Source organism: Sciurus vulgaris (genome assembly GCF_902686455.1).
Source record: "Sciurus vulgaris genome assembly, chromosome: 1".
In the NCBI taxonomy this organism is placed as follows: Eukaryota; Metazoa; Chordata; class Mammalia; order Rodentia; family Sciuridae; genus Sciurus; species Sciurus vulgaris.
In genome coordinates this window covers 27,844,903-27,857,053 of record NC_136461.1, presented here as the reverse complement: position 1 = coordinate 27,857,053, position 12,151 = coordinate 27,844,903, and the positions used below count along the sequence as shown (strand labels likewise).

The 12,151-nt window shown below is 47.4% G+C and overlaps 1 protein-coding gene across 1 annotated transcript; it reads right to left on the bottom strand.

The window, feature by feature from the left end:
• Positions 1 to 358: 358 nt before the first annotated feature.
• DNALI1 (dynein axonemal light intermediate chain 1) lies at positions 359 to 8,333 on the bottom strand. The gene is made up of 6 exons (XM_079131341.1): positions 8,176 to 8,333; positions 7,455 to 7,600; positions 5,497 to 5,666; positions 4,255 to 4,433; positions 3,740 to 3,904; positions 359 to 1,421 (listed from the first exon to the last, which is right to left on the bottom strand). The coding sequence occupies exons 1-6, from the start codon at positions 8,254 to 8,256 to the stop codon at positions 1,386 to 1,388; spliced, it is 777 nt and encodes a 258-aa protein (XP_078987467.1). The 5' UTR covers positions 8,257 to 8,333; the 3' UTR covers positions 359 to 1,385.
• Between the last annotated feature and the right edge of the window lie 3,818 nt (positions 8,334 to 12,151).

Below are 12,151 nucleotides of genomic sequence, written 5' to 3'. Positions count from 1 at the left end.
ACACACTTGCTTTACTGTCACAGCCATGGGACCAGCAGATCTCAGGGAGTGAAGTTCTTTCCCAAGAAGATGGTAGCGCAGGCAGGTCACTTGAATGGACTCGTAATTCCTCAGGACACTGGGTGAGGGTCAAAGCTTGACTTGCAACCTGAGATTAGAGTGGTGGGCTATGCTCTAGGAATATCTCTTGTGGGACTAGTTTTTCCAGTAAGTCTTGAAGCCTTAATTAGGAAGGATGTCACATCAAAGCTCTGCCAAGGAGTGAGTCCCTCCTTGCACTTCACGGGATACTGAGCACTTGCAGCATTTCAACCCAGTGAAATACTAGTGACTTCCTAAGGAAGTGGACTTGAGTTAAACTGAATGATGGGTGTCACCTAGCTTGTGCCCTAGTGCACCCCAGTCTGCCCAGAATTAAGGATTTGTGTCACTAAATTCAATCCTCTGGGTGTACAGAAGCTGTCTGTAGGCCATACTCTGGTCATTAATAATTTAGAACTGTACCTGGGCACAGTGGCATCAGTGACTTGGGAGGCTGAGGCAGGGGGATTGTAAGTTCAAGGCCAGCCTCAGCAACTTGGACCCTGCCTCAAAATTTAAAAAAATAAGATTTAGCTCAGTGGTAGAGCACCCCTGAGTTCAATCCCCAGTACCACACACATACCCACACACACAAAAAGTAATTAGAACTGAATACGAGAGATGGTTAGCTCTCCAACTATGGAGATGTGGAGTCAGGGTTCAGTTTTCTACAGAATAAAATAAATGATGTCTACAGTAGGGGAGGAGCTGAGGTGTGGACAGCTCACAAAGGACACTGGGACTTGTATTCCTTTCTAGCAAACATTTACTTTCTCTGCAGCTGTGGGTTTGACTGTCGCTGTTCCCTAACCTAGGCAGCCTTAAATTGAGGAAGAGATCCAGTTGATTTGGTGGGTGGGGATGAGAAAACCAAAGCTCCAAAATGAGTTAGTAAAATCTGCATTGGTTAGGAATGAAAATGGAATGGGGGAGGCCAGAGAAGCTCGTTAAGATACAAGAGGACCTGTGAACCAAAAATTTGAGAGGCAGGAGCAGCTTCCTGTGGCCACATGGGTGCTGGCGTGAGATGGGAGTACGGTTCCTTCCTGAGTCTCACTGCTGGAGTTGGCGAATCTCCTGGTTGGCCCACATGCAGCCTACTGAGACTATCAGGGTCTTGCCCAACTAGGAGCCTGGCTGCCAGACCGTAGGTGTTCCGTGACACTCGGGCAATAGTGGGACTTCTGACAAATAGGTAGGTGGTGGTCAGGGGAGGGGATGGCTTGTCACTCAGGAAACTAGCTTTTTATTACAAAGGGCTTATGATGGGGTGGTAGTGTTCACTGAGACCCATATGGAAATTATCACTTCTTTGGTGCAATAATGCCTTCCAGTTGGGCCTGAAAAACAAAACAAACCATTAATGCTTGAAACTTGCAGCCTAACACAAATAGCTGAGAGGTGATCAAGTCTCTGGGAAGAATGTTCCAAATGCTACCACTCCAAGTTTCTTTTTTCCCCTTCACTCTCCCTCCATATTTTCTGGATTAGCTGGTTTCTGGCTTGGCATAGTCTTGCTACACTAGGAGAAACCAGAACTGTCCTGGTTTCCATACAATAATAGCTCAGTGTATAATATAAAGCATTGAAAAGGAAATTGAATAAAAGTTGTTGAAATAGTGGTTTTTCACTGCTCAGATTTCAGGCCTGAATGTGTCTGCTCTGTTAAAATATTTGGCTCTTTGGTTTAGCATCCTGGGATCTCTGCTGGGACTAGAGGTTTGGGAAGCAGCAAATTATCAGTCACTAAGACAACTTGACACCCAATTAGAGAAAACTGCTACCAGTGAATAGGGAGTTGTCCATCTTGTAGGTAAAGCTTAAGACACTTGGGAGTTATTTACTCTGCTTCTCCAGCAGCAAGTACAATAATTTACTATCACAGTATGTGAACAGATCTTTAAGTAGGTCTATCCTGGGGTCTGCAAACACTGCTTTATTTGCAGTGCAGCTTTGTGCCAATAAAATAACTCACTTCTAAAGAATCCTTCACCTTAGGGACTACAAGTTTGCTCTTGAATGTTAAAAAGATGCTAAGAGGGCTGGCGATATAGCTCAGTTGGTAGAGTGCTTGCCTTGCAAGCATAAGGCCCTGGGTTCAATCCCAGCATCCCAAAAAAAAAAAAAAAAATGCTAAGATATTCAGCTCTGGAGAACTGTGGAACCAGGATTTATAACAAAGGAATGTGGCAGATAGTGTTGGAGTTGTGGCTCAGTGGTAGAGTGCTTGCCTTGCCTGTGTGAGGCACTGGGTTCGAGTCTCAGCACCACATATAAATAAATAAAAAGTGTCCATTGACAATTTAAAAAATATTAAAAAAAGGAATATGGCAGATAAAGGAAAATGGCAGACAGGGAAGCAGCTTTAGGGGCTGCTAAGTAAGTGATCACATTGCTGTGAAATTTTCTAGCTTTCACAGGGTGCAGTGGTGCACACCTGTAATCCCAGTGGCTAGGAACGCTGAGGCAGGAAGATTGTGAGTTCAAAGCCAGCCTCAGCAACTTAGCAACTCAGTCCTAAGCAACTCAGTGAGACCCTGTCTCTAATAAAATACAAAAAAGCACTGAGAATGTGGCTCAGTGATAAAAAGCCCCTGGGTTCAATCCCTGGTACAAAATAATAAAATAATAATGATAATAATAAAAGTAATAATAAAAATTCTTGCTTTTCTTTAACTCTTTGGTAACAAGAATCTCATCTTCAGCTGGTGGTTAATTCAAAGACTTCTTTATCACAAATAGGGGGGCCTTTTTGGTTTGTTAGGGCCAACACACCTGCTGATCTCAAGAATGGAAGCTATCCTTGAGACTAGGCAGGAGGTGGCCAGGGCCGGGAGAGAAGCGGCTCAATATCAGTAGCCATACATCTCAAAAAGTGGCCTAGAACCTCAGCAAGCACCAGAACCTCTGGAGGCCTTGTTGATGTTTTCTGGTTCAGCAGATCTGGGGTGAGCCCAATAATTTATTTCTACAAATTGCCCCCGATGAGGACGATACTGGCCTGGGGTCCAACCTTTGAACACCTTTGGCCTAGTCCGAGAACATGGAGTTGCAGAGACCTGTCTGTGACCTGGCCTTCTGCTGGAGCAGCCAGGACGGCTCCCAGCACCTCACGTGGATGGGAGCATGCCACCAGCAGGTGGACCCTGAAGAAGACCAACTGCCCGTGGGCACCGCAACCACAGGCCTGGGGGCGGTCCTCAGCTTGAAGAGGCGCTTCCTCCCAGGGGCCTTCCTTCTCTGCCCATCCACCAGCTGGGCCTTCCCTGCTTCTGCTCCAGACATTGTGCCTCAGTGAGCACCAGGAGGAGAGCCAGCACATGAAGGAGAGCTCCAAAGGCCAGCTTTGAGGGGAGGGCACCTCTACTTTGTGCCATATCCTCCTCTCTGTGGGGTTAGGCGACTTTTCCAAGGACAAAAAGTCTTCCCCTAAAGAGTCAGGCTGAGGGGTCATGGGTCAGAGTTGAGAATGGAGCCTGTCCAGAGCCGGAGGGATGGAGGACCCATGTCATAAGCCAGCCCCACCCCAGTGTCAGCTTCCTTTACCCCTTGGAAGTGTGTGTGGACCAACACGTAAAGGCCAGGGGGACCGTCTAGCTCGTGAGGCTGCGGACCAGTGCTGTGGGAGCACTATGGCCTGGGCTCAGGCCTCCCTTACCTTCAGCTGCTGGTTTGTCCGCTTCAGGAACTGGATCTCCTCGTTGTGCTTCTTCTCCTCCACCTGTCGCCGCTCCGTCTCCCGCTTCTCGGTGGCCTCGCATTTTGCCTTTTGCTCGTTCACTTGCCTCTCCAGATCTCTCTTTTCCGTCTCCAATTCTGCAATCTGAGGACAGGATACTCAGTCATCCTGGGATGTCGCCTCATGGATGGGTGGTGAGAGAGTCTGGGTGGTGGGGACTTGGGACAGACACCACGGCAGCTGTCCAACCCGAGACATTGCCAGGGTATATACTGCCACCAAGTGGGAGGTCAGTGACTGGCATGGAGCATCCTTGGGGAGACCGCCCAGCCAAGACCCCGTGGCTGGCTGTTACACCCAGGCAAGTGTCCTCCCTGCATGGCAGGTCATGAACGTGAGGAGGGCACCCTAGTGGCCAGAATTCAGGGCTGCAATGACAACCCAGTGGCCTAATAGGGACAGAAGAGTCTCAGAGGCCCGGTACAACGACTCACTTTCTTCTCCATGTCCGACTTCCCCTGCTCGGCCTGCAGCGCCTTCCTCATGCCGAAGGCCACGCTGCTCTCGTACAAGGTCTGGTAGGCGGCGATGGTCATGCGAATCTCGTCCCGGACCCGCAGCAGCAGCAGCCCCCGCTCTGCACAGTTGATGGTGACCTCCCGGATCAGCTCATCTTCCAGGTGCACACGGCAAGATCAGAGAAGGCAGGGGCGAGGGGACCCGCACCTGGCCTGTGGCAAGCCACCCTGCCTCTTGGAAGGGCCCCAGGGTGTGTGCTCACTTAGAGCCGAGGTCTCATGGAGGGGGCCTTCACTGGCCCGGGGCCTGCCAAGCACAGCTCCGCTCCACTTAGCCAGGGAATAGCGCACAGCCCGCAAGCCTGGATTGGCCAGGGCAGCGGGAGACTGGGAACCTCAGGTTTATTGGTAGTAGCAGGTCCCTCTCAGGTAGCAAGAAACTGGGTACTAGTGAAGAAATCTGACTTTTTCAGTGTGAAGATGGTGCCTATTTTCAAGCAACCCTTTTGGCTGAACTGATCTGTGGCTGAGAACAGCAGGGTTGAAAACACACATAATCGCCTTCGTAAATGCTCACCTGGAGGGCAAACCACCATCACACTGGGAGGAGGGGAGCCGGCTAGATCCTCAGCTGCTCAAGGGTTTGGAGGCAGTTTATAGATTAGAGTCCACAAGGGCTCATGAAGCTGGGCTGGGGCACAGCCACTGGACACCTCGAGGTAGCAGATTTTAAAACCTTGGTGTCTACTGATCGACAACAAACTATTTGGCAACATTTTTCTGAACTGAGGACTGAATGCTGATGGATACAAATACCAGACATTAATTTTTCTGATTAAAAAATTAGCTCAGTGGTAGAACGCTTGCCTAGCAAGCATAAGATCCTGGGTTTGATCCCCAGCATGCCAAAAAGCAAAACAAAAAACCACCCACATACTTATTGTAGATATCTTTGAAAAGACCAAGATGGGTGTGAGAGAAGAGGAACCCAGATCATAGGGATATGATGACTGGCACGCGGGGGCCTGGTGGGACAGTGGGGCTGGGAGGGGAAAGGCGGTCCACGCAGCAGGTATTGGGGGTGCCAAGGAGGGTGAAAAGAGGTGATTTCAGCATGCTGTAGGCTTCAGCTCAGGGGTGCTCAGGGCCAGATCTGTGCTGAAGGGAAGAGTGGGAGGTGGGGGCTGTGTGGTACTCACCCCCACGCAGCCCACTCACCAAAACACTGTGAGTAAAGCTCCCTGCGGACAGGGCAGATGCCCGTCTCCCTGGCCTGCCGCTGTTGCAGCTTCAGGTCCAGCTGCTCCTGGAGGTGCACCACGTCCATCCTGGTGCTGGGGGTGCTGGACACCTGCTGGATCCATAGCTGCGTGTCCTCCACCCACTCCCTGCAGCACAGACACAGCCACGCTGAGCAGGGTCCACATGCTTGAGAGAGTTCTCAGGACATCAGCAGAGAGGTCCCTCTGTGTTCTTGGCCTGAGCAGGAGTGAGGGGCAACTCTGCCACCATCAAGCCAGAATCCTCACTCCTCTCTTCCCTCTGGGGCGTGGGCTCCAAAGCAGACTTACTATGTTGTCCCACAGAGAAGGACCATATCTCAGGCCTGGGGAACAGAGCATCTCTACCCTCCCAGAGGTCTCCATGAAATCACCACCACTCTGGCAAATTTTATCCTCCAAACATGTTGGGGACAGATTTATGGTGTGTTGCCTGATCTGAATGGAAGGCCCAGTGGAAGTGCCCACTGATTTAAGGAGTAGGAGACACAAGATTTCATAAACCTTGTGTAAGACAGAGGCAAAGTGTGTGTGTTGGGGCTGGGGAGGATCTTGATGGGCGTGCCTGCATGGGCTCTCCATGATGAACTTTATTTTGGAGTCACGACCATGTTCTGGAATCACGGCAAAGGAGCGTGAGGGCAGAACCCACAATGGGGGAAAGAACTTCGGCGCCATTGGTGGGAGGGAATCAGCTGACAAATCACTTCCCTCGCTTGACCTCCTTCGCAGAGGAGATCAACTTCTCTTTGCCTGTTTCCTCTTTCATCACAGCCTTAAAAACTGCTGTCAATGTGTTACATAAGGACAATATATTACATAAGAACAGCTGAAAGGGCCAGCCTGTGATGAATGTGGCTGCCCGAGGAAAAAGCTGGGCAAGGGAATCGTGTGAGAGAGGGGAACTCTTTAAACAGGATTTTCCAGGAAGGCTTCCTGGAAGAAATGACATTTGCACAAGACCTGGGAGAAGAAATGAAGAGAACCAATGGCGAGAAAAGGAAGAGCATCCTTGGAAGTGAGAAGTTAAAGAAGTTGGAAGTTAAAGCCCGGAGGTGGGAGAGTGACTGAGGTGTTTCAGAAAGGCAAGTGGAGACCCCTTGGGCTTTAGCACAGTGAACAGGCGAAAAGTCGGGGATATCATAGGCCAGGTCATGCTACCTCTTCAGAGCCACTGTGAGGACTTCTGACTTTATTCCGAGTGAGGTAAGAGACCATTACAGGGTTTCTGGCAGAAGACTTAGCCTGATCTGATTTATGTGGAGAATACCGTAGGAGCAAAGAGTGGAAGTAGGCTTTCCAACAGGCCGTTGCAGTAGTATGGGTGACAGACACCAAGGACAAGATGGCAGGAAAAGGTGGTGAAAAGTGGTTGGACTGGGGAGATAAATTGAAGGTGAAGACAAAAGAATTTGTCAAAGGATAGGACAGATGGTGTGAGAAGCCAAAAGCAATGAAAGACAGCCTGAGTCTCTAAGAGAAAGAAGCCTGGGATGAGCCAGCTGGAAGAGGAAGAAATTGTGGTTTAATTTGGACGTGTTGAGCTTCAGGTGTCCATTGGACAACTTGGTGAAGACACTGAGGAAGTAGTAGGCTGTATGGTCTGGAGTTTAAGAGAAAATACACATTTGGGATCCATCAGCATGTAGATGGCATCTAAAGCCATCAGACTGAGAATACTTAGGAAATGAGGCTAGATTAAGGTTTCCCACCACCCTCCCAGGATCTAGCCACGTGCACGCTCTAGGAGCTGAGATGCAGGGAGGAATTCCCAGTCAGAAACTAAGTGCCTCTTCATGCATTTCTAAATATTCTGGGATGCAAACGCCTAGGCCTTTTCCCAGTCATTGCTCCTACTTTTTATTATTTTTTTTAATTTTTTTTTTTTTTTTTTACCTTGGGGGCAGGATGGCATTCAAGATTTCTTCTGCCTGCTTTGTAGGATCTGGGATAAAGGAAGTTGAGGGGAGTTTGGCCTTGGGTGGCTGTGGCACTGGACCTGAGGGTCCAGGCTGCTGGGAGCTGACTTTCAGTGGCCGAGCCTGAGAGGAAGGAACAGGTGAGAGCAGGAGATGTTTCAGGGATTCAGCTCCACACAACCTGGTTCTCTGAATTGCTCCAGGTCTCCTGCAAGTCCCTCTCCATCCCAGCCTACTTTTCTCATCTGTCTGCTCAGCAGAACTGTCTGAGCAGAAGACAGTCATGAAGAGTTTCTGGTCCCAGAACTGAACTGATGTTTCTGGTACAAGTCGTCCCTTACTGCCTGATCTACTCTCAAACCCTGCTACCCTGAGTAAAGCGAGCTTCATCCATTTCCTCGTGACTTCTTTCTCATTCTAAATCTCTCCTCCAGGGTCACACCCAACATGTGGGCCTTTTTCAGTGGTACTGGGGATCGAACCCAGGGCCTCATGTATCTTAGTCAAGTGCTCTACCACTAAGCTACATCCCCAGTCCCATCTGGGCTTCTTGTACGGTCTCCCCTCTTCCCGGTCCCAATTCCCTTTACTGTCAGTCTCTGCAATCCCTGCCCCGTGGGGTTCCCAACCCTCGGCGCTGGGTCTGTCTTTCCCCATTGGAGCTTTCAGGTCGCCCATCCCCTGAGACCCGTCCTTACCTTGGGGCTCCGTTTCTCAGTGTTCCGGCTCACCAACACCGGGGTATCATACTTGAGCAGAGAGTCTGCAGGGGGAATCATGGCGGCGGCTGGGGCAGCGGCTCAGCTGCAGCCCCTCCAGTCCCGGCCTTGTTTACGGTCACCACGGAAACCCCCTCTCCCACCCCCTGGCCGGGGCGGGGCTTCGGAGTGGGGCGGGGCCATCAGCGCGCGAGTTTCCTTTGGAGCCACCGGCCTGGAAGCCCCTGTCCTTGCCTTCATCCGCCCTCTGTTCATTGGTTCGTCCTGGTACTTTTGGGAGCAGGGAAGACAAGGTTCAAGTCCCTGCGCTGCGTCTACTTTGCTATTTAAAGGGGTGGAGGGATTACTTTTGCTGAACCCCAGTTTGTCTCCTGCAAAATGGGAGTCATCTCCTGACCCCTGAGTAAAGGATTGGAGACGATTTCCAAAAGAAGACATTTAGCATTCCCAGGTTTTTAAAAGTATTTTTAAAAATTAAATGGAGCCGTGCCTGTAATCCTAGCGACTCGTGAGGCTGAGGTAGGAAGATCGCAAGTTCGAGACCAGTCTCAACAAATTAATGAGACCCTAAGCAACTTAGGGAGACCCTGTCTCAAAATAAAGAATAAAAAGTGCTTGGGGTATAACTCAGGGAGGGATAGGGTGTTTGCCTTGCATGCACGAGGCCCTAAGTTTGGTCCCAATACTGAAATAAATAAATAAATGGAGAAATGACAGCTTCGCATAAAGCTGAGGAGAGGGAAAAAATGCTAGTGATTTGTCCATGTGCTACCACGTGTGATAGTATTTCCATCTCTTCTTTCCCCCTTATTTCCAAATGCAAATGTAATTGCAGTTTAAGCACAATTTTGTATCCCGCTTTTTCGTTTAAAAGTCAGGTTTTAGGCGTTTTTTGAGTGCAGATTGCTCACTGTCAGGCGCCTATCATCCGCCATCTGCCTGCCTCTCGCCTGTCCATCGCCTGCCTTACACCTATGCATCACCCAACAAACGAGGTTCACCTCCTAATCGGCAGACAACAGTCAGCAAACTGATAGTACCTGCAGGTTTGATTACTCGCTGACGGAGCCCCGTCTCCAGGATCCCTCAGCCCCACCGATCACTCCCTGCTTCTGGGGCCCTCACATCGACTGACTGCTCCCTGCCGCCAGGACCCCCAGACCAACTGACTTCGCCCTATCACCGGGACCCCAGACCGACTGATTGCACCCGGTCTCCAGGATCCCACAACCACACCAAACACACCCGACCTCCAGGACCCCTGCCGGACCAACCGCATCCCACCTCCAGGACCTCCTGCTGACCACAGCCACACCCTGAGCTGCAGCTCCCCATTTGCCAACACATTTCGAGGCCAGAGCGGCCATCTTGAATAATTCTGGAAGCCCTAGCTCTAATCTTTAGGTGGGGCAAATCCCACCCTGAGACACCTGCTGGAGGCTTGAAGCTTATTGTCAGGTACCTCTCATGCATCAGGCTACTGAACACTGGGAGGTTTCATTACTATGACTGTTATACTGTAGATTTTCTTTTTTCTCTTCATTGAAAATTTTTAAGTTTTTATTTCTTTACTTTTCTTGCTCTCTTTCCTTTTGTTTACCTGTTCCCTCAGAGTCTCTTTCTCCCTTTTTTGCATGCTAACATCCAATTTCTTTTGATTACACACTCACTCTTTCTATTATCTAGAACTTCTGTATATTCTTTTCTTATCCCATTAACAGCTACATTCTACATCCCTCTACATCCTCTTTGTCCTCCATTTGAAACTGCAGACCTTATTGCAAATTTGTTTGTTTTACTGAAGATAATATTTGAACTCATTCTGTTTATTATGGTAATTTTGCTATAGTCCTCATAGGGGCTATTTGGCCTAGGATTGCATAGTGTCTGAATTGGGCACTGCTAATATTGATCTCCCCTTAAAGAAAGGGTTTTGGAAACCTTTAGGGCCACTATAAGCCTTAAGGGGGAAATCTGTAATACCCCAGATCTGCACTGCTAGAGGGGAAGATACATGAACAACATGAAAAAAACAAGGGAAGAAAATGATCCAAACAAATCTAGATTCTATATTAATAGAGTCCAATGACAGTATGTTAGAAGAAATGTCAGAAAAGGACTTCAGATTATACATGATTAAGATGATTCACGAAGCAAAGGATGAGATAAGAGAGCAAATGCAGGCAATGAATGATAAATCCAATAAGCTGAAAGAGCACCTGCAGGAAGCAAAAGATCATTTCAACAAAGAGATAGAGATTCTCAAAAAAACCCAAACAGAAATCCTTGGGATGAAGGAAACAATAAACCAAATAAAAAAACTCAATGGAAAGCATCACCAAAAGACTAGACCATTTGGAAGACAGAACCTCAGACAATGAAGACAAAATATTTAATCTTGAAAATAAAGTTGCCCAAACAGAGAAGATGGTAAGAAATCATGAACAGAATCTCCAAGAACTATGGGACATCATGAAAAGACCAAATTTAAGAATTATTGGGATTGAGGAAGGCACAGATATACAAACCACAGGAATGAGTAACCTATTCAATGAAATAGTATCAGAAAATTTCCCAAACCTGAAGAATGAAATGGAAAATCAAATACAAGAGGCTTACAGAACACCAAATGCACAAAATCACAACAGATCCACACCAAGTCACATTATAATGAAAATGCCTAACATTCAAAATAAAGATAGGATTTTGAAGGCCGCAAGAGAAAAGCATCAGATTACATATGGGGGAGACCAATACGGATAGCAGCCGAATTCTCAACCCGGACTCTAAAAGCTAGAAGCAGGCTGGGGAGATAGCTCAGTTGGTAGAGTGCTTGCCTTTCATGCACAAGGCCCTGGGTTCGATCTCCAGCACTGAAAAAAAAAAAAAAAAAAAAAAAATCTAGAAGGGCCTGGAACAACGTATTTCAAGCTCTGAAAGAACATGGTTGCCAACCAAGAATCCTATACCCAGCAAAACTAACCTTCAGATTTGAAGATGAAATAAAATCCTTCCATGATAACAAAAGTTAAAAGAATTTACAAATAGAAAGCCTGCACTACAGAATGTTCTCAACAAAATATTCCATGAGGAGGAAATGAAAAACAACAATGGAAGTCAGCAAAAGGAGGAACCAAGCCAACTTAAAAACCAAAAATAAGCCAAATGACTGTGAATACAAATCATATCTCAATAATAACCCTGAATGTTAATGGCCTAAACTCATCAATCAAAAGACATAGACTGGCAGAATGGATTAAAAAGAAAGACCCAACAATATGCTGCTTGCAAGAGACTCATCTCATAGAAAAACACATTCACAGACTAAAGGTGAAAGGATGGGAAAAAACTTACTATGCACATGGACTCAGTAAAAAAGCAGGGGTTTCCATCCTTATATCAGATAAAGTGGACTTCAAGCCAAAATTAGTCAGAAGAGATAAAGAAGGGCATTTCATACTGCTTAAGGGAACCATAAATCAGGAAGACATAACGATAGTAAATATTTATGCCCCAAACAATGGTGCATCCCTGTACATCAAACAAATCCTTCTCAATTTCAGGAATCACATAGACCACAACACAATAATTCTGGGTGAATTTAATGCACCGCTGTCACCACTGGATAGATCTTCCAAACAAAAACCAACCAAAGAAACCATAGAACTCAATAACACAATCAATAACCTAGACTTAATAGACATATATAGAATATTCCATCCATCAACGAGAGGATTCATTTTCTTCTTAGCAGCACATGGAACCTTCTCGAAAATAGACCATGTTATGCCACAAAGCAACCTTTAGGAAATGCAAAAGAACAGAGATACTGCCTTGTGTTCTATCAGATCATAATGGACTGAGACTAGAAATCAATGACAAAATAAAAAACAGAAATTACTCCAACACCTGGAGACTAAATAATATGCTATTGAATGAAACATGGATAACAAAA

Coding starts and splice junctions, on each gene's coding strand:
- DNALI1 (XM_079131341.1), bottom strand. CDS start 8,256: ATGATTCCCCCTGCAGACTCTCTGCTCAAGTATGATACCCCGGTGTTG. Junction 7,601..8,175: donor CTGAGAAACGGAGCCCCAAG/GTAAGGACGGGT, acceptor CCTTCCTCTCAG/GCTCGGCCACTGAAAGTCAG. Junction 1,422..3,739: donor GGACAAACCAGCAGCTGAAG/GTAAGGGAGGCC, acceptor TTTGTTTTTCAG/GCCCAACTGGAAGGCATTAT.